Source organism: Trichogramma pretiosum, unplaced genomic scaffold, assembly GCF_000599845.2.
Source record: "Trichogramma pretiosum strain Unisexual culture from Peru unplaced genomic scaffold, Tpre_2.0 scaffold36, whole genome shotgun sequence".
Lineage (NCBI taxonomy): Eukaryota > Metazoa > Arthropoda > Insecta > Hymenoptera > Trichogrammatidae > Trichogramma > Trichogramma pretiosum.
Window position 1 is genome coordinate 164,735 of NW_019641685.1, and position 22,762 is coordinate 187,496.

The window sequence follows — 22,762 nt, forward strand, 5'->3', positions numbered from 1 at the left end:
TTTGTAGACTATTATACTCACGAGGTATACACTCAATTTTAGCGTCGCCCATGTAATGATTAGGACATTTACATACTGGATTATGATTATCAACATGACACAGAGCATTTATTCCACATACGTCTCCAGTAGAACATGGATTAATGCAAATTGAATTTATACATTGACGATCTTCGTGACAATCCTTATTCGTATAGCACTCAGCAAATTCTGGTTGTATTTGAGTTATTGGAACTGCAATTAAAAAAAATATTCGAAAATGTATCCATTCCTAGGATTCAGATCCCGCTACAATGTAAAAATTCTGAAATACTTACTCAGAGAGCATTCAACGTGAGCATTACCAGTATGATCTGATGGACACATGCAGTTTCCAGTGTGGAAAGCCGATTTACATTGTGCGTTAAAACCGCACTTAGTAATATGACAAGCATCGATGCAATTACCTTTCATACATTTTTCAGTATCTCTACATTCATCATCAAATGTACATTGAGGAGTATAAGCTAAGCAATTGAAATAGTTCAGCATTAGATGACAGTAAAATTTTTATCGAATGAATAAAAAAAGAGAATAATAATAAAAATAACTTACCAATTTTTTTACATTTTCCACTGATATCTATAACTGTTTCAGGAGGACACTGACAAATCATCGTTCGTACTGGTACTGTACCAAGAACTCGGCATTCTTGATCTGTACTGCACATATTTGAGAGTGCACATGGATCTTGACAAAGAGAATTAATGCATGCTTCTGCAGATGGACACTGGCTATCTTCTGTACATTCTGGTTTACTGACTGGATTTTTTCCCGAATCTTGAGATAAGCATTATATTATATAAAGTTGTAAAAAATTTAAAGCAAAATAAAATTGAGAATATCTCGATAAAACTCACCAACACATTCCACGAATGGATTTCCAAAGGTACCAGCTCTGCAGTGACATCTGGGTTGATGAGCTCGTGCTTGGCAAACCGCACCTTCGGCGCAGCTACTTTCATCGCAGGCTGGTCTACAAATGCGATTGAAACGTTCACAGACTTCGTGGTCAGCACAATCTTCATTGTATTGACACCGCGAGGTGGTACAAGCAATGTGAGCATCTCCTTGTGTACCGACTGGGCACGAACATTGAGCTTGATGAGCTACAGCTCGACATTCGGCCCCTCGACCGCAAACAATGTTGTCCACCAGGCAAGGTGTTACGCATACATTATTGCGACAAGCCTTATCGTAAGGGCAGTCTGGGTCACTTTTGCATTCAGCTTCGAAACACTGAATTTGTGGATTACCGGCCAGGCCTCGTTGACAATGGCAGGTTGGGTGATGTTGAATAGTTACGCATTCTGCATTCAAACCGCAACGGTTGTTCATGCATGGATTTTGGCAAATGCTGTTAATGCAAGCCTTATCCGAGGGACAGTCTGAATTGGTTCTACACTCTGGATGTGGAATTGAGTCAGAATCGCAGTCAACGTAAGGATCGCCGACGTAACCGACTGGACATTTACAAATGTGTTGATGATTTTCAACGAGACACTCTGCAGTATGTGCACAAGGATTGGCTAAGCAAGGACTGATACAACGCTGATTCAGGCAAGCCAAGTTGGATGAACACTGAGAATTTGATTGGCATACAGCTTCTGACGATGATTCAGCTAAAATTTGCAATTAATCATTGTTATGTATTTATCACTTAAAAACAAATCATTAAGGGAACAAACCAGCGTTAAATCCTGTAAATTGAAAAAACATGTAAATTAAATGTTAATATTGAAATTTTTAATTTACAGACATTAACACTGGTTTTTCCCCTTAATTTTGGATAAAAGTAAATAGCGTCTTTTCACCTTTGACACAAGATGAAGTAGCATCACCAACGAAATCTCGCGGACATTCGCATATCATTGTTCTCATTGGTAAAGTATCAACAACTGTACATTTAGCTTGCGGTATGCATGGCTGGGAAGCATCGCAAGGATTTCTGCAAACGTTATCGAAGCATGCCAACTTGCTTGGGCAATCGGCATCGATTTTACACTCCGAATGTTCTCGTACTTCTAAATATTATAACACATAAAAATATATAAAATGACTGATTGAAAATATTGAACTTAAAATTTAAATGATCCCCCCATTTTTCACCAAAAACCCCTTATTAGACATATTTTTTACACACCTCGAACACATTGCGAGTAAGCATCGCCAGTATAACCTGGAGGACACTTGCAGACTGCTCTATGGTTGATAACATGGCACTGAGCACTATGTGGGCAGTCACAGGGACTGACACAATGTGAATTACGACAAGATAAACTTTCGGAGCACTCATCATCGCTGGTGCATTCAGGACGTTCACAGATTTCGTATGGATTTCCATAATAACCTTCTTGACAGTAACATCTTGCTTTGTGGTAGCCATCAACGTTGCACAAAGCATTCACACCACATTGCGTGATTAAGCAAGCATCTGTGCACTCATTATTTATGCATGCTTGACTGAAGGGGCATTCGTCATTTCCTCGACAGCCAACTAGGATTGAAAATAAAAAATACTTTTACATTGATGAAATTAAAAAGAATCATTAAAAATAGTCAAACACTCACGTTCCCGACAAGACAAATGTGGATTGCCAGTGTAACCTGATCCACAGACACAGACGGCTCTATGCAATTGAACATGACATTGACTATTCTGCCCACAACTATTGAGCGTACAAGGATCGACACATTTTGCGTTATGGCATGTTTTATCATTAGTGCATTCTGAATTATCGGTGCACTCTGGCGGAGGAACTGCAAATAATAGAGCAATTTTTTAAAATTTCATAAAAATAATATCTTAACAATGATTTATTAAAAAAAAAATATTTACGTCGTTCGGTAACAGCTTGACATTCAAGATGTGGATTTCCCATAAAACCACTTGGGCAAGAACAGACGGGTTTATGGTTAACCGTTCGACAAACTGAATTGATTCCACAAGAGCCGATACAAGGATCTCGACATTTTTGTGAAAAACATGCTTTGTCTCGGCCACAATCGGAATTAACAACGCACTCTGGATAGATGCAGGTAGCAACTCGGTTACGTACTCGACACTCGCCGTTGCTAGAGCACGGATTCGGATTGCATAAATCTACACCTGTATTAAAACAAATATTTAATTTTAAATATTTATTTACATATTTATTTATATTTTTGCATCTCAAGGAGTGTCTCTTATGCAACATAAGGAACTTTAAAAAACTTTCGTTCAATTAAAATGCATAGTTATGCATACTACTTAATTAGTATTTCGTTTGTCTGATTAAAACTTGCCTTCTTTGTGATAGCATTCTTCAAATGGATTGCCTACGAGTGGTGCTGGACAGCTGCAAAGTGGACTATGATTCATAGCTCTGCATGTAGCTTTGATACCGCATACATTTTCAAGACACGGATCTTTACACCGGAAATTGACACATGTTTTATCACCAGGACAATCAGAGCTTAGTACGCACTCAGGATGACATCCAGCAACATCAGAGGGATCGCCTAATAACCCTGGCAAACAACGGCATAGAGCACGACCGTTTACATTTTCGCACGTCGTATGGGGACCACAAGTATTAAGTAAACACGGATTTTCAGGTGATTTTGGACCTATTTAAACACAAATATTTTCTATTTAATAGCTTTCTATTAATAATGAATTTTTGAAATAACATTTTATTACCTTCAAGTGTCTTACACACAGTAAATGCATCGCCTACAGTGGGATATGGACATGAGCATACTGGAACGTGGTTGGATACTGTACAAGTAGCCCCTATACCACAAGTACCATCGCATGGATCAATACATTTATGTCTTAGACAAGCTCGGTTATTGGGACAGTCGTTGTTGGCCAAGCACTCAGGATAACATCCAACATAAGGATCACCTCGATGATCAGGTAAGCACTCGCAAGTCGCTTGCTCATAACGTTCTCGACAGTTTGTATTAACACCACATGGCGATGGGTGACATGGACTTACTATAGCTGTTGGCTCTTCTGGTTCTGTGAAATTCAAAATATTGATTTTAGATTCATTGGAAATGACTTTAGATTTTTTTCGAAGAAGCAAGCTCAAGCTCATTCAAAAAAATATAAAGTATAAAAAAGTTCGTATCGTGAAAAATTTTATTACAATTTAAAAATTTTCAAAATTAATAGGCAACTAGATGTTTTTCCTTCAAATGTTTATAAATAAAATTCAAAATGTGTGCAACTGTACAAAACGAACGAACAATTCATACATTTTATTTACAGTCTGAAAATTATAAAAATAATTCATCAGCCAATGCGTGAACTTATCAATAGCAATAAAGCAACTAATATGTACAATTATAGAGTAAAATATATAAAACAATATGCTTATATTTATAAATATACAAATTTATAGTTGATAGTCAAATATTAATGCATGCACGACCATCATTAAAGATAGAATCATAGTATAAGTGTTTGTATAAGAAAAGTCGTGAAATTTTATTATGGCTAGAGAAAAGAAAGTTAATTAAAAAATATATTCAAAAAATAGCTGAAACAATAAACATTAAAGTATACAAGTGAATAATAACCAATAAATATATGACATATTTGTATTCGTGATCAACGTTATCATATCGCACCGTAGAACGAACACAGTCGATCTACAAACAAAAAAGATTACATGAATAAATATGAAATTTATAATAATTCTAAACAATTGTAGTCTTATAAGTTCCTGAATTATTTTTAGTTCACGAACTTACTACATAATTAAGTCATTACTCGTTCCATCAAATTCTTAATTATACATTAAAATATGATCATGCACTCTTGTTTGAACGCTTTCGGGTGAACTATTTCCATAAAAATCTGAATATTTCTTCATATTTAGCATGAATTTGATCCCACTTTTGTTTCAAAAAACACTTTATATAGTATTTTGTTCAAACGAAATATACATTACATATAACTCAGCTTTGGACAGTTACAACATATACTTTTATAATGGTATATTGATTTTTTAAATAAAAACTATCACTGAAAAAAATTAACTAAACATATACTTTTCCTGACTAGTAATTAAGATGATTAAAGTTTGACTACGAACTTCTCTGAGCACGGTGATTAATAACCAAGACTGGCCATGAAATTAAATAACATGCTATGAGGTTTCTTATTTCGGTGTCCTATGATTGTTTGCATTATAAGTGTGTTTATGACTTTTAGCCATTTCCAAGCCGAAAAACAATACATTTAGCAAACTGGCTGAATATTTACTATTCTGCTGAACATTCATTTGAAATAAGTTGAAAAAATACCTTCTGTAAAAGTATGTCTACGGGATTTGGAAGCTAAGTTAAAAATAAAAATGGTCAAACCAGTTTTTTGAAAATCTCGCTAGATTTATATTTACTTTTAATTATAGAAAACAGATTTAAAAATTATCAATTGAACCTATGCTTTTCTATTTTTTCAACACAATGAAATCGGTATAGCTATTGAAATATTTATAACATTCAATATTTTAAGTGCAAATCACTATGCGCTCTTGAATTTTAGCGTGCAAAAAGCAATGATTCTGAGTGTAATTTAAATATTATGAAAATAAAATTCTAAAATTCAATTAAATAATATTCAAATGCAAGGTGGAGCGCATACAAATGGTTCAATAAATTATTTTTATACCTCTATGAGGGATGCAGGAAATTAATGCTTGTCCACTCGTATTTTCTGGGCATATACATATGGCCAAATGATTTGATACAACGCATTGTGCATTTTGGCCACAAATTCCTATGCAGGGATCTTCGCATTTATTTCGGATGCATGCTTTATTTTGAGGGCATTCTTCGTTCATTATACACTGAGGCCTGCACTCGGTGTAAGGATTTCCCGTAAATGTGGGCTTACAAGAACAAATACCATTTATACAATTAGTATTTATACCACATAAAGAAGGACTGCATGAATCAGTAGTCGCCTTTTCAGATTCTAAAATGATATAGTTATTTCGGTAGAGATTTTTTAACTGGTAATTTCAAAAATTGTACCATTAAATTTATACCTATTGTTATCAATACTTGACATGACGTGAAAGGGTCTCCTGAATATCCTTCTAAACATTTGCAAATAGGTATATGGTTAAATACATTACATATTGTTTGAAACCCACAAGATCCTAGGCAGGGATCTAAACATTTATTTTTTATGCAAGCCAAATTATGAGGACAGTCTGTATTGATGAAACATTCGGGTTTACAATTTGGAGGAGAGCCTAAGTAGGTATTTCGACAAGAACAAATGGCGCTTTTATTGATTTCTTGGCATTTAGAGTAAGGCCCACATGGAGAAGGTTGACAAGGTGTATCGATAATTTCACTTCGATTGCTTTGTTTTTCTAAATGAGAAATAAGTGAAATCATTTAATATCAGTATTAAATCATAAAATGGTTTTTAGCTACAAACCAAGATTGCAAGAAACAAACGGATCTCCTGAGAATCCATTTTTACAAAAACAAATAGGACTATGATTTATCACTCTGCAATGTGCGTTTATACCACAAACATTAAGGCATGGATTGCGACATTTATTTTTGTGACAAGATTTCTCATTTGGACACTCGGAATTTATTGTACATTCTGGACGGCAACCTGGTGGAGATCCGAGATATCCCTTTTTACATGAACAAACAACTTGTTCATTTTTTAATTGACACTCACTGTTGGAGCCACATACATTTGTAGTACAAGGATTAATTTGATGCTCAATGATATCATCTAAAATAATTTTTTACTCAATAGGCATTTCAGACGTAAGTGACTTCAATTTTTTTTTACCTCGGACAATTTTACGACAAAATGAAAAAGGATCTCCTGTATATTCATTTAGACAAAAACAAGATGGTAAATGGTTAACTACGTGACATATAGCATTTTGTCCGCAAAGTCCAGGACATGGGTCGATGCATTTATATCGGAAACATGCTAAATTTGAAGCACAGTCCGTGTTTATAGAACATTCTGGACGGCAGCCCTGATAAGGATTCCCAATGAAGTTAGTTACACAAACGCATGATCCAACTCCATTTTTTTCTCTACAAATGGCATTTGCCCCACAAGGTGTTGGTACACATGGACTAGTAGATTCGTACACAGGTTTGGCTAAATTTATATACTTTTATCAATGACTTCATTGAATAATAAAATTTTTTACTGATTATTGCGACACTTACGTAATTGGTAACACTGCGAAAAAGGATCTCCTGTGTATTGAGGTAAACAAGAACATATAGGTGTATGGCTGACAACGTGACATTTGGCATTGGATCCACACGATCCTTCACATGGATCTTTGCAAGAACGCTTTATACAAGCTAAATGTATGAGGCATTCATTATTACTAACACATTCTGGGTGACAATTGGGAGGAGAACCAAAGTATCCAGGCAAACAAGAACATGAAGGTAAATTATCTGCTACTTCGCATATGGCATTAGGGCCACATGGTGATGGTACGCAAGTTTTTATCGGAGATTCTTTTATTTGAACATCTTCTACGAAAATATTATCCGAGCATTTAAATTATAACTAAATTTGAATCAATAATTAGCATCAAATTTTTCATTAATTCTTACTCTTTTCACAATAATTAAAAGCATCTCCAGTCCAATTTTCTGGACAACGACATATTGGTGTATGATGAATAACTTGACATATTGCATTTATACCACACGCACCTATGCAAGGATCGATACATTTTTGATTGCTACATGCTTGGTTTCGAAGACATTCAGAACTAGTGATACATTCTGGTCTGCAACTTGGCGGGGTTCCTAAATAACCACTTAGACAAGAACAAATTATTTGCCCTGCTAATTCTTGACAAAAACTGTTTGGACCACATGGAGATGGATAACAGAGATTTTGAACTGCTCCTTCTTAATAAATTAAAGAACATGTTTTGTTTCTATTAATAATATTTTTAAAAGATATACTTTTTTAGTTTCAAGCATACCGTAAGGATAACATGCCACGAATGCATCCCCTGTGAATTTCTCGGGACACGTGCATATGGGAATATGATTATAAACGTTACAAGTAGCCGATACACCGCATGTGCCAATACATGGATCAATACAAGTGTTATTACTGCAAACCTGATTCATGGAACATTCACTGTTTAAAACACATTCGGGTCTGCAAGCTATGTATGGATTTCCTTGATATTTTTCAATGCACCTACATATTCCATCATTACAATTAGCATTTGCTCCACAAGGTGAAGAGTGACAAGAATTCGTTTTTACTAAAATAAAAAAGTTATTTTTATATACTGACGATTAAACAATTTTGAAGCTAACTCTTACAAGGTTGGGCATATGGTATTTCAGGTTGACATTCTACGAATGGATCCCCAATAAATGATTTTGGACAAGAACAAATGGGTATATGGTTAATGCAATTACAAATAGCTCTATAACCGCAAGAACCATCGCATGGACTCCTACATTTCTGGTTCATACAAGCTTGGTTTCCGGGACAATCAGAGTTAATGACACACTCTGGTCTGCAATAAGGAGGACTCCCTATATATTGCGATAAACATGAACACGATGCCAAAGAACCTATTACTTGACAATCGGAGTTTGGTCCACATGGAGAAGGTACGCAAGGATCTAATTCAATTATAGATTCTGGAAAAAATATTTTTCTTACTTCAAAGAGGTTCAAATGTTAACATGACAATCCATTATGCTTATTGCTTACTTTTTAACAGCGTACATCGAGTGAATGGATCTCCAGAATAGCCTGGTTTACACGAACAGATTGGGCTATGATTAATGACTTTACAAATGGTATTCAAACCACATGGTTCAGGGCAAGGGTTAATACATCTTTGATTAACGCAGGCATGATCCAAGGAGCACTCAGAATTGATAACACATTCTGATCGACACCTTGGTGGGCTTCCAATAAACGTAGGTTTACATGAGCATATGGCTTCATCGTTAATTATACGACAATTAGAATTAGGCCCACACATTGAAGGAGTACATGGATCGTATTTTTCATTAACTAGAAATTCAATATGTATTATCAAAAATAAGATTGTTTCAAAACTAGTAGGCGAAACAGGTAAATCATACAAAAGTTAAATAAGTCGGTAAAGTGCATGTAGGGTAGCAAGATTCGAATAAGAATTATCTATTTTGCGAAATCTTTGCGTATACCACTGTTCTAAATTTTGTAAGCTTACTTTTATTAAAAATTTTTGATTCAAGAATGAAAAACCATGTTTTGCGCACAAGTTTGAAACTTCACATATTTTCTAGTTGAAGCAATTATACGGAAAAATACATTTTATACGTGAAAATAATATTTCTTATTTTTACTACATAACGGCGTTTTTTTATAGGAACAAACATCTAGGTTTTTTACTTATAGTTTGAATTTTTTTGAAATGAGAATTCTGATAAGAATTGGACATTTTTAAGCCTACTATCATTTATTTAAAGATTTTAGTTATCATAATTTAAAATTTGAATAAATAGATTCATCTAATGACTCGTTTACAAGTTAATTAAGGCAATAGTTATTTTTGCGTACTTACTTCTCTTTTAGGATCATTTTTATAATTGAAACATACTATATTTTGTAAAATTTTATGTAGACAAGATCCAAAACACATAGTTATTATAACGCGTGATTCTATCAATTTTTATAAAAAGCTAGGGACTAAACTAACTCGTGTGTTCTAAGAAACATCATGATTATTCTGAAAAGAAACTTACTAGGTGGCACTTGATAAGGAAGACAGTATGTGAATGGGTCACCAGTAAATCCTGCTGGACACGAACAGTTCGGTATGTGGTTAATGACATAACATTCAGCATTCTGACCACAAATTCCAGGGCAAGGATTTTGGCATTTAAATCGCAGACAAGCCAAGTTTGAGGTACAATCAGAATTGAGGGTACATTCAGGAATGCATCCTTCATAGGGGTTACCAAAATAATCTGGCTTGCATCGGCAGGAACCTATACCATTTCGAGCTTTACAAATGGCGTTAGAGCCACATGGGGATGGTGTACAGGGACTGAGTTCTACAGCTGACTGATTCGATACTAGAAATATTAGAATGAAAAAGTGTTATTAATGTTTATTTTAAAGATTCTCATCATGTAGCCGAATAATAATGGTCGTTCATAGATATATATATCATTAAGGATATCCTGTTAAAACCTGTAAAAAGTAATAAAAACGGTGGTTTACGATCATACTTACGCAAGAGCCAAGATCACCAACAACAAATGTGGTAGCGCTTTGCTGTCATTTCAATATGTGTACTATTGTTTATAATGCAACGTTTACGTTTAGATTTTTAGTGTTTTCGTAGGACTTAATATAAAAAGTATAACAAAGGGACAAACATAATCAGATAATAATAATTAAAGCTCGCATAAAACATTAATTGTTGCAGTTCTCCTGCATTTTAACCCATGTCTTACTTAACTTTTACACGTTAAATGCTAATTCATTAATTAATTTTAAGTACGAAAGAAATCGGAAATAGAAATCGAATAGCTAGGAATAGCATGTAGACAGAAGGTACTTACCTAATTTCTTTCGAAGCATGCATTGAATAAAATTAGGAGGATTTTAAATTAGAAAACCCAATATAATAATGCCTAATACCCAAAAAGTTCTACCAGATTATAATACGCTATTGATTTAAAAAAACTCACCTTGTTGTTTTATAACTGGTTGACATAATGAGAAGGGATCTCCTTGATAATTTTCGATGCAAGAACATACTGCATTATGATTGACAACAGTACACCGTGCGTTTGTACCACAAATTCCTTCACATGGATTGCGACATTTCTGCTGCATGCATGCTAAATTAGGTGGGCATTCTGGATTGATTGTACACTCTGGTCGGCAATTAGGTGGTACACCAATGTAATTTTTCATGCATGAACAAGCGAATGAATCACCGCGTACTTTGCATTCTGCATTGGGACCACAAGGCGACGGTAGACATGGATTTTCAGGTTTTAATGGTTCAACTATAATAAAATAATTTTATTTATTTTTGTAAGATGTGCTATTAGTAATCACAAGTTTTTTACTACGATGATATTAATATTTGAGATCTTAAAATTTTTAATATTTTTTTCAAACTTTTGTACAAATAAATGCAAAATAATATTTTATGAAACTTACTTTTCGCTGGATAACAGCTGCTAAATGGATCCCCGGTATATCGCTCATAACAGCTACATATTGGATTATGATTTATCACAAGACACTTGGCATTTTGACCACAAGATCCTGGACATGGATCTTGACATTTATTATTCAAACAAGCTTGCTCTAAGGGACATTCTGAACTAACGACACATTCAGGTCTGCAAGCAGGAGGACTGCCGGTGAATGAGGGTTGACAAGAACACACTGCATGATTTTCAATAGCTTTGCAAATACTGTTGGGACCACAAGGCGATGGTGAGCATGGTTTATTTACACGAACTGAAATATAAATTAAATTTTTATTTAATTTGTCAAAAGTTGAATTACAAATTCATCAGTAATTAATTCTTACTCTTTGGTATGATTTTACAAGCTGAGAATGGATTGCCTGTCATATCTGGAGGACAACTACACATGGGGATGTGGTTCACAACATTGCAAATAGCATTGTTACCACACGTTCCAATGCATGGATCCTTGCATCTATGATTGATACAGGCTTTATTACGTGAACATTCAGAGTTAATGGTACATTCGGGACGACAAGCCGTATACGGATCGCCAAAATAGTTCGGTGAACACTTGCATACATTATTTGCATCGCACTGAGCGTTAGAGCCACACTGGCAAATATCGTTAGATTTTGGTGGCACTGATATAACTATAAATTTAAAAAATTTTTTATTTATTTTAACATATTTAGATTGGATACAAAATTTACTAGTGCTATTGTTATACGTACTTTCAATTGGCGAGCAAAGAGTAAAAGGATCTCCAGTAAAATCTGCTTTGCAAAGACAAGTTGGTATGTGATTTTGAACTCGACAATCTGCATTTTGGCCACACGAGCCGATGCAAGGATCTCGACATTTTTCAGATATACAAGCTTGATTTGAGGCACAATCTGTATTGACTACACATTCTGGACGGCAATTGGGAGGTGAGCCTATGTAATTCTTTTTACATTTACAACTTGCTTGGTTGCCAACTCTGCGACATTCAGCATACAGTCCACAAGGATTCAATGCACATGGATTTTCTGATTGAACTGGTGGGGCTGTTTCTATATAAAAAAAACAACTTTAAGAACTTTTTGAAATTAAAAATAAAAAAATGAAAAAATGATATTTACTTGGTTCTTCGTAACATTGTGAAAATGGATCACCCGTGAAACCAGCTGGACAACTGCACAGAGGGTTATGGTTGATAACTCTGCATTGAGCTCCAATTCCACATGTTCCAGGACAAGGATCGTTACATTTATTCTTATAACAAGCACGATTTTGTGGACATTCAGAATTGACTAAACATTCTGGTTTGCAATTAGGTGGTGAGCCATAGTATCCTTCTTGACATGAGCAAACCGATTGATCATTGATATTACGACAATTACTGTACGGGCCGCATGGCGAAGGACTGCACGGTTCTTGGCGGAAACTGGGTGGTTCTGTAACTGGTTCAAAAGTGCAACCAACAAACGGGTCACCGTTGTAGCCTGGCTGACACGTACAAGTTGGAATATGGTTGACAACATTGCATTGAGCATTAGTACCACAAATACCAGGACACGGATCTACACATTTATTTCGCAAGCAAGCTTTATTGGTCTGACAGTCTGAGCTATGAGTACACTCTGGTTGACATCCTTCATATGGATTTCCATGATAATCGTCAATGCAAGAGCATGCACCAGCATTATCCTTACGCTGACAAATTGCGTTAGAACCACAAGGTGATGGCTCGCAAGGATTAAGGGGTGCTTCTGTAAGTTGCAGACATTGTATAAATGGATTTCCTGTAAAACCAGGAGAGCAAGTACAAATAGCTGCATGATTGATCACTGAACATTCAGCATTTTCTCCACAAGATTCAGCGCAAGGATCTTGACAACGTTCATTAATACAGGCTTTGCTAGAGTGACAATCTGGATTTATAATACATTCAGGCCTGCAGTTTGGCGGTATACCCGTATAGTTTTGTTGACAAGAACAAACAGGGCTGCCGTTAATGTCCTGACAAACAGAATTCGGTCCACATGGTGATTGACTACATGGAGATGCATCAATTTTAGGTCCTGGAGCTGGTAATGGTTGCTCAAAACAACTTTTGAAAGGATCACCGGTTTGACCTGGTTGACAGCTACATATTGGCGAATGATTAATTACTTCACAACGTGCGTTTAAGCCGCAAGATCCTAAACATGGATCAGTACACTTATTGTTGATGCACGATCTTGTTGGTGAACATTCAGAACTAACCACGCATTCTGGTCTACATGAAGGTGGTGTTCCAATGTAACCGGACAAACAAGAGCAAACTGCATGTTCTTGAACATTTTTACAAATACTGTTTGGTCCACAAGGTGAAGGATCACATGGATTCAGTGAAGGTTCAACACTTATTGGTTGAGCCCGACAACTAATAAAAGGATCTCCTACATAACCAGAAGGACACGAGCATATTGGTATGTGATTAATCATATCACATTGCGCATTTTGACCACACGTGCCTGGACATGGGTTACTGCATTTATTTCTAATACACATTTTATCTCGAGGACATTCTGAACTAATTGTGCACTCGGGCCTGCAGGCTTCAAATGGATTACCAATAAATTCAGGCAAACATTCACAATCACCATTATTGCAAATAGCATTCGGTCCACAAGGAGATGGATTGCACGGATTTGGTGGAGATGGTGCTCGGCTCGGCTCAGATGAGCATTGTGAAAACGGATCTCCAGTGAAACCTTCAATACATGTACAAATAGGAATATGATTTAGAACATGGCACTGTGCATATAATCCGCAAGAACCATTGCAAGGATCTTGGCATTTATTTTGGATGCAAGCCAATTCACTATTGCACTCTGAATTAACTAAACATTCTGGTCGACAATCAGGTGGCAGTCCAATGTAATCAGCTAAGCAAGAGCAAGCAGGGCTACCGGCGATAATTTGGCACTTAGAGTTAGGCCCACATGGTGAAGGAGTGCAAGATGGAGGACGTTCTGTTATGTCCTCATCTCTTTGATCAACTATACATTGAGAGAATGGGTTTCCAGTAAATCCTGCAGGGCATGTGCATATAGGACTATGATTTTTGACTGTACACTGAGCTTTCAGGCCGCAAGTATTTGGACATGGATCTAAACATTTATTATTTATGCAGGCCAAATTTGATGCACATTCTGCACTGACCCGGCACTCTGGTCGACATCTTGGAGGTTCTCCAATGTAATTCGGTTGGCACGTACAGACTGGTTGACTATTAACTGCTCGGCACTTACTATTAGGGCCACAGGGTGATGGTAAGCATGGATCAATTGGTGCTTTCACAACTAAAATTTGAATTTTATATAATTAGTTTCAACAAAATTTTTTTGAATATTGAGCAGTTAATTTTTACCTTTGCTCTCTTCGCAAGCATAATAAGGATCGCCTGTAAACCCACTAGGACATTTGCAAGTTGGAATGTGTCTTTCAACCACGCAGATGGCTAATGTACCACAAGTTCCTGGACAAGGGTCAACACATTTGTAGCCGGTGCATGTTAGGTGAGGTAAACAATCTACGTTAGCTTCGCATTCACGACGACATCCCACATGAATATCATAGGGGTCCCCGAAGAAATTGGTTTGACAAACACAAGCGCCAGCATTGTTTCTCTCTCTACACTGAGCATTTGGTCCACAAGGATTAGGTACGCATGGATTTGATGGTGCCTCTTCAGTAGCTAAAATTATAATTTCATTATGTTAATTATTTAATAAAAAATCACCATATCGAAAATATATTTATACAGGCAAACCCCGTTATCCGCGATTCTTCGTATCCGCGGTACCCCTATTTGTGACCCAACTTCAGTTGGAAAAAAACTCGAGAGAGTGCAAAATCTTTGGGGAAACATGCAGAACAATGCAAGATAAGTCATAAGTAAAATTTTAGCTGATGCAGAACAACTCATTGAACGAGCCATAAATCATGATCCAATAATGACTCGCAGCCTTCAATTCAAGCAAGATATAACAAAATCATTGCAGTGTTATGAAAGTTTATACAAAGATTTGATGCACAGAGCGAAGCAAAAAAGTTTGACTAAGTATTTTACTCGAAAATAAATAAATACTTTGATTTTTCATAAAAAAAAGGTGTTTTACTCTTTCGTACATTGACATTTCAGCTGGACGAGGAACCGAACCCCCCTTTTCCCATAAGAACAATGCTTCGGTATCCGCGGTTTCGGTATACGCGGTACTTTTTCGGAACCGAACCCCCGCGGATAACGGGGTTTGACTGTAGTCATGATTTGTTGAATGCTGTAATTAAAATTGAACTTACTAGTCACGAGCATTTGTATACATTGAATAGTTGCATCTCCAGCATATCCTTGTGGGCAAGTGCAAACGGGCAAATGATTGTGCACTGAGCATCTTGCTAGCTCTCCACAAGCACCTTGGCATGGATTTTTGCATTTTTGATTAATACAAGCAGCATTATTTGGACATTCTGAGCTGGTATTACATTCTGGTCGACAGTTTGGAGGTCTTCCGATGAAATTGAGTAAACACGAACAAGCTGGTTGCCCGTTTATCTCTCGACACTGAGAATTTTCTCCACAAGGATTTGGTATGCAAGGATTTTCTGGAATCTTAGGAGATACATTTTGAACTTCTGTGCATATTTTGAAAGGATCTCCAGTATATCCATTCATGCATGAACATATTGGATTGTGATTAAGTACCAAACACTTCGCATTTTTACCACAATTACCAGAACATGGATTAATACATTTGTTATTAATGCAAGCTTTGTTTTGTGGACACTCTGAACTGACTGTGCATTCTGGCCTACAGGTTGGTGGTGTTCCAATGAAACCAGTTTGACAAGAGCAAACAGCATGACCATTCAAAGTACGACAATTACTATTTGGTCCACATGGTGTCGGATCACAAGCATCAGAAATTGGTTTTTCAGTAATGCGAGCTTTCGGATGACATCCAGTAGTTGGATCACCTGTGTAATCTGGTAAGCATGAACAGGAAGGTGCGTGATTGATAACCCGGCAAGAAGCCATAGGACCACAAGAATTCAAACACGGATTAACGCATTTGTTGTTGAGACAAGCTCTGGATCTATCACAATCAGAATTTGTCACGCATTCTGGTCTGCATCCAGTATAAGGATCACCAAAATATTCTGATAAGCAAGTACATGAGCCTACTCCATTCCTCTCATTACATACTGCATTTGCTCCACACGGTGAAGGATTACATGGAGTAGGCCGTTCAGTTGTAGATATTTGAGTAATTATTATCGAGCAACCACGGAACGGATCACCTGTATAGCCATCATTACAAATACAAACTGGATTATGCTTTACGATATTACAAAAAGTATTGCTTCCACAAGATCCAGGGCAAGGATCGATGCATCTTTCATTTTGACAAGCAAGATTTCCAGGGCATTCTTCATTAATAATACATTCTGGTCTACAGTTAGGCGGTCTACCAATGAAATTCGGTAAGCAAGAACAAGCTGGAACTCCATCGTTAGCTTTACATTGTGAATTTGGACCACAAAATGATGCAGAGCATGGATTTTCTGGCACACTTATTGGTGGGGATCTATTTTCAACAAGAACGCAATTGAACAAAGGATCTCCAGAGAAACCTTCTGGACAACTGCAAACTGGATTGTGATTAATAACTTGGCAGTTAGCTCCAGATCCACATGTTCCAATACATGGATCCTCACAACGTTGAGATATACAAGCTCGGTTTTGAGAGCAATCTGTACTGACTACACATTCAGGCCTACAACTTGGAGGAGTTCCAATATAGCTTATTTGACATGTACAGACAGCGTGTCCATCAACTTCTCTGCAATTACTGTATGGGCCACAAGGTGAAGGATCACATGGATTAACTGGATCCGGGCCAGCTGGATTAATTATTGGAATATGGCAAGCATTTAATGGATCTCCTGACAAACCTTCCACACAATAACAAGTCGGCTGGTGATTAAATACTTGACAAACAGCATTTAATCCACAAGCTCCAATACACGGATTCTTGCATTTGTTATTTATACAAGCTTTTGAATGTTGACAATCTGAATTTTGGGTACATTCAGGTCGACAACTAATGTAGGGATCTCCAATATATTCTGGTGGGCATGTGCAAGAACCAGCACCACTTTTTTCTGTACAAATGGCATTCAACCCACAAGGTGATGGGCTGCATGGAAGGTCAGGACTGTCTGGTATTAAAGCTGAAATTAATAAGAAACAAATCAAATAAAATTATCTATATAAATCGTTGAAAATGTAACTATACAATAGGCGTACATTTTTGAATACATCCCGAAAATGGATCTCCTTCGTATCCATCGTAACACTGACATTCAGGTCGATGATTATGCACGGAGCATTGAGCATTAAGACCACAAGATCCTATACATGGATTAGAACATTTGTTATTTTGCCCACAAGCCAAGTAACTCGGACAATCTTGATCAATTAAACATTCTGGCCGACAGTTCGGTGGAGCACCAATCATTCCTCGATTACATGCACATACTGGTCGGCTATCTTGAACACGACAAACGGCATTCGGTCCACAAGGAGATGGAACACATGGTTCAGGCCTACGCACTTCTATTGGGTAAAAAAAATAATTTAGTTTAATTTAATTTTGATAATTAAATTTTATTTTTTATATTATATAATAATTGAATAATTAAATTTAATTATTAAATTTGAAATGAATAATTGCAGTAAATTATTAAAATTGTAGTAAATTTAACGAGGTAAAAATGATATAACAATTCAAAATTACCTTCTCTAATACATTGAGTAAACGGATCACCAACAAAACCTTTTGGACAGCTACAAATTGGATTATGATTACTAACAATGCAATTAGCATTCAATCCACAAGAATCTTGACATGGATCAGTGCATTTTTGCCTAATGCAAGACAATTCCGGAGAACATTCAGAACTAACTAAACATTCAGGACGGCAAAAAGGTGGTGAGCCTCGGTATCCATCACTGCAGGAACATACAGCTCTATCTTTTTGTACCCGGCACACACTATATGGCCCACATGGGCTAGGAGAACATGGTGAAACTTCTTCTCTCGTCTTTTCCAATACACAAGACTGGAAAGGTTCTCCAGTATAACCTGGTTTACAGGAGCAGCTTGGAATGTGATTAATGACTTCGCATATAGCATTTACACCACATACTCCTTGACAAGGATCACGGCAATGTTGATTGATGCAAGCCAAATTACTATTACAATCTGAATTCATCATGCACTCAGGTCTACATCCACTGTATGGATTACCGATATAAGGTGGAATACATGTGCATTTTGGAACTCCTTCGTGCACTGTACAAAGTGCATTATTACCACAATTAAAAGAATCACATGGATTTGAAGGTTCTTGAGGAAGAGCTAATTTTAAAGTACAACCAACAAAAGCATCGCCCTCGTAACCCTGTTTACAAGAACAATATGGTGTATGATTAATTACTGTACATTCTGAATTTGGTCCACAACTATGAGGACAAGGATGAACACATTTGTACGAAACGCATGCCATTTCTATCGGACATTCTTGACTAATTAGGCACTCTGGCTTGCAGTTCGGTGGAATTCCAATAAAATTGCTTTGACATGAGCATACTGGATGCCCCATCTTTACTTGGCATACAGAGTGTGGTCCACAAGGACTTGGGTTGCATGGTTGAGTTGGTGGTTCTAGTTCTTTTCTCTCTTCTTCTTGATAACATTTGAAAAATGGATCACCAGTGCTTCCAGGTGGACACGTACAAATTGGGTTGTGATTGATAACTGAACAAAGAGCACTATGACCGCAAACGCCATTACATGGATTTACGCATTTCATGTTCACACAAGTTTGTATTTGTAAACAATCTGAGCTTACAATACATTCCGGACTGCATGCTGGAGGGATACCTCGGAAACCTGGTAAACAAGAACATGTTGCAAACTTAGATGATGAAACTGTGCATCTACTATTTGGTCCACAAGGTGATGGATCGCATGGATTTCGTAAAATAGATGGTGGATTATAACGTAATTTTTTGCAAAAAACGAATGGATTTCCTGTGAATTCTGCATCACAGTAACATACAGGAGAATGATTTATGACGTCGCAAGATGCTCCAGTGCCGCATGTCCCCTCGCAAGGATTAATGCATTTATGATTAGAACATGCTTGATTTAATTTACAGTCAGAATTTTGTAAACATTCCAAATGACAAGCTGTGTAAGGATTTCCAAAGTAATTTTGTTCGCACTGACAAGTTGTCATCCCATTTTGCTCAACACACCTAGCATTAGCTCCACAGCGTGCTGAGCTGCATAAATCATGTTCTTGCTCAACAACTTGATAGCAACCTTGATATGGATCTCCATACAAACCAGCAGGACAACTACATACTGGCGTATGATGAACTACTCGGCAGAGAGAATTTTCGCCGCAGGATCCAAGGCAAGGATCTGCACATTTCCAACCAATACAAGCCTGATCAAATGGGCATTCAGCATTACATAAACATTCAGGTCGACAGTAAGGATTATTCAAACTTCCTTGGTGATCGCAAGTACCGCACATGGCAACAGATGGTGTAAAGTCAAGACAAGAATTGGAGTCTCCACAAGGAGATGGTTCACATGGACGTGTATAGTTGTATCCACCAAAAGTAATTGATGCTATAAAATAAAAATTTAATCCTTTGTAATTATCAATCGATTGTTATTGTTAAAGCATAGAAAAAAAACTTACGTTTAATGGTACATCTAATGAATGGATTGCCAAAATAACCATCATTACACTCACACGTCGGTGTGTGATAGATACATTTGCAACGAGCATTACCGCCACAAACTGTTCCCAAATCACAAGGATTGATGCATTTAAATTGAAGACAAACTTGATCGGTAGCACAATCTGAGTTCATAGTACATTCTTGTCTGCAGCCAGTCTGTGGATCACCTTGGAAATCAGGTAAACATGAGCAAACCGCCCGCTCACTAATCACTTGGCATATAGTATTTTGTCCACAAGGACTTGGTACACATGGGTTGAGAGTATCCCGAGGCGGGCCGTATGGCTCTGAGCATCTGTACTGTGGATTACCTTCCATACCATCAGGACATCGACATATAGGATGGTGATCTTCAATGAAGCAATTAGCATTTATTCCACAAGCTCCGATACAAGCATCTTGACACCGATACCCAATACAAGCTTGATTTGCATGGCACTCATCATCTTCTATACATTCGGGCCTATCACAACCATTTGGACTGTAAGGGTCACCAGCCATACTCGGTTTACATTCGCACAAGGCTTCATTATCTCGTGAAAGTTTACATTCAGTGTTTGGTCCACATGGACTAGGTTGACATGGTGTTCTAGGAGGCTCGTGACACCCTTGATATGCGTCACCATAAAATCCATATCTACAATAACAATGTTCTTGATTGTCTGTTACGTAACAATCTGCATTTTCACCACAAGGCCCAGGTTGACATAATGTTTCCCCTAATGCTGAATTTATTACATTTTAATTAATAATTACAATAACAATGCGTTCAATCACATGGATTAAAAATAAAATATAATTATTTTATTACCTAGACAAGCTTTGTAAGGATTTCCAACAGTTCCAAAGGGGCAGATACAAGGTGGATTTCTATTACTATCACACGAAGCACCAGCTCCACAAATATTTGGTTCACAAGGATCAGTTTGAGGAACGCAACCTCTGATAGTATTTGGACTCTCGATAAATCCTGATAAACAAGTGCATTTTGAAAATCCATTTTTCAGAACCGTACATTGCGTGTTTGGTCCACATGGAGATGGATTGCATGGTTGATTTTTGATTTCACAAGGTATAACGGGTGGTTGACCCTCATAACCTGGTAAACAGAAGCATGTTGCTTGACCATCAACCACCCTACAGCCAGTGTTGTAACCACAAGGGTTATTTTGACACTGATCTCCTTCAGGAACTGTAACCATGATTATATGTATTAACATTTTTTGTTTAATAACTATTTTTATAATGTCAAAGAATTGAACTTACTACACTGATCAAAAGGATTTCCAGTTAAACCCTTTGGACAATAACATATTGGATTTCCATTATCAATTTCGCACAACGCGTTAAGACCACAAGGGCTTAAAGCGCAAGGATCGTGTAAAATTTCTCTACAAGAAATTTCAGGATTTCCATCAAATCCAACTAAACATTTACATCTAGCTTGGTGATTTTCTACGTAACATTCAGCGTTATCACCACAAGTGTCGTAAGAACAAACATTTATGCAACGTCGATTCAATCGATCACATAGTTTATTTGGTGGACAGTCTTCGTTATATTGGCACACATTTTTTGGACCCTCAACTGCGTATGAGAACAATAAGAGTAAGTTACAAGATATTTCATTTGTGCTTGAGTGTTGACTTAAATGAGTTACAACCTTTTGAGCAAAGAGAAAATCCATTTCCATGATATCCCTCTTCACAGCTACAGTCCGTACCATGATTAGTATTGAGACAAACGGCATGTGTAGTGCAAGGGTTTCTGAGTTGACACGGTTCCTGACAGACTTCGTTGATACAAGTCTCCGTCAATGGACAATCTCTATCGCTTGAACAACCAGCTAGGAAGAAAGCCAGAAAATAGCCCATATAGCCCCAAGAAATGTGCAATTACTTAAAACGCGCGTGTGTATTTAATCATAAAGAGCTCTATTTTTTATCATTTGCATTTTAAAAAAGTTCTTAATATGATTTTAATATAACATAAAACATTCCAAAAGTGCAAAATAATTGAGAAATTTGAGAATAAAAGAATATTTTTTTGCATTGCTGTGAGACGTAAAGATAAACAAGTGCTTTTTTATAATTTTATAATAATTATAAACCATTGTGTGCTTATAAACACATCGTGATTGTTCAGTGATACAATTTAAAATTGTACAATTATCGATTGTATGTACATCAATATTTACAATTACTATAGATACATATCACTGCCGATATGAATATTTATATTTCCATACCTACATGAATATGAACTCTTTACGAAAATATAGTGCCAAGTGATATTGTGCATCTACTAAACTCACCTTTCACGCAAACTTTATGTACTTCATCACATTTTGTACCAAACGGGCAGTCAGGACAATCGGTAGCATTGCGTTCTGTAGCTATAAACAAAAATTGATGAAAGTTGTTAAAAAATGTATGAGGTGAAGTTATTTTATCATAAAAAATCATAAAAATACCTTGATTGCATACGGCTCTATGAGCCTCAACAGTACAATCATCTGGATGTGTACACGGACTTCCAACGGAGCAGGGATTCAAACATTCATGGTTTATGCAAGATAGATTCAAAGGACAATCTTGATCTGCTGAGCACTTTACATCTATTGAATAA

General features: G+C 36.7%; 1 protein-coding gene across 1 annotated transcript in view; it reads right to left on the reverse strand.

Annotated features, from left to right (window-relative positions):
• Nucleotides 1–22,762, reverse strand: part of LOC106651025 — a 48,028-nt gene that overhangs the window by 6,268 nt on the left and 18,998 nt on the right. The window contains exons 30-65 of the mRNA XM_023461164.1: nt 22,608–22,751; nt 22,449–22,529; nt 21,798–21,980; nt 21,401–21,721; nt 20,946–21,326; nt 20,092–20,859; nt 18,111–20,018; nt 17,621–17,929; nt 15,613–17,544; nt 14,681–15,007; nt 12,405–14,612; nt 11,994–12,335; nt 11,625–11,924; nt 11,237–11,551; nt 10,761–11,082; nt 10,282–10,298; nt 9,811–10,122; nt 8,797–9,094; nt 8,380–8,729; nt 8,034–8,324; nt 7,654–7,956; nt 7,252–7,569; nt 6,857–7,180; nt 6,485–6,796; nt 6,100–6,416; nt 5,705–5,999; nt 3,722–4,045; nt 3,325–3,648; nt 2,879–3,148; nt 2,611–2,799; nt 2,183–2,536; nt 1,854–2,060; nt 900–1,661; nt 595–819; nt 318–506; nt 22–234 (exon numbers count right to left, since the gene is read on the reverse strand). Of these exons, the coding sequence (XP_023316932.1) occupies nt 22–234; nt 318–506; nt 595–819; nt 900–1,661; nt 1,854–2,060; nt 2,183–2,536; nt 2,611–2,799; nt 2,879–3,148; nt 3,325–3,648; nt 3,722–4,045; nt 5,705–5,999; nt 6,100–6,416; nt 6,485–6,796; nt 6,857–7,180; nt 7,252–7,569; nt 7,654–7,956; nt 8,034–8,324; nt 8,380–8,729; nt 8,797–9,094; nt 9,811–10,122; nt 10,282–10,298; nt 10,761–11,082; nt 11,237–11,551; nt 11,625–11,924; nt 11,994–12,335; nt 12,405–14,612; nt 14,681–15,007; nt 15,613–17,544; nt 17,621–17,929; nt 18,111–20,018; nt 20,092–20,859; nt 20,946–21,326; nt 21,401–21,721; nt 21,798–21,980; nt 22,449–22,529; nt 22,608–22,751 (16,035 nt within the window). The remainder of the gene's footprint in view (nt 1–21; nt 235–317; nt 507–594; nt 820–899; nt 1,662–1,853; nt 2,061–2,182; nt 2,537–2,610; nt 2,800–2,878; nt 3,149–3,324; nt 3,649–3,721; nt 4,046–5,704; nt 6,000–6,099; nt 6,417–6,484; nt 6,797–6,856; nt 7,181–7,251; nt 7,570–7,653; nt 7,957–8,033; nt 8,325–8,379; nt 8,730–8,796; nt 9,095–9,810; nt 10,123–10,281; nt 10,299–10,760; nt 11,083–11,236; nt 11,552–11,624; nt 11,925–11,993; nt 12,336–12,404; nt 14,613–14,680; nt 15,008–15,612; nt 17,545–17,620; nt 17,930–18,110; nt 20,019–20,091; nt 20,860–20,945; nt 21,327–21,400; nt 21,722–21,797; nt 21,981–22,448; nt 22,530–22,607; nt 22,752–22,762) is intronic.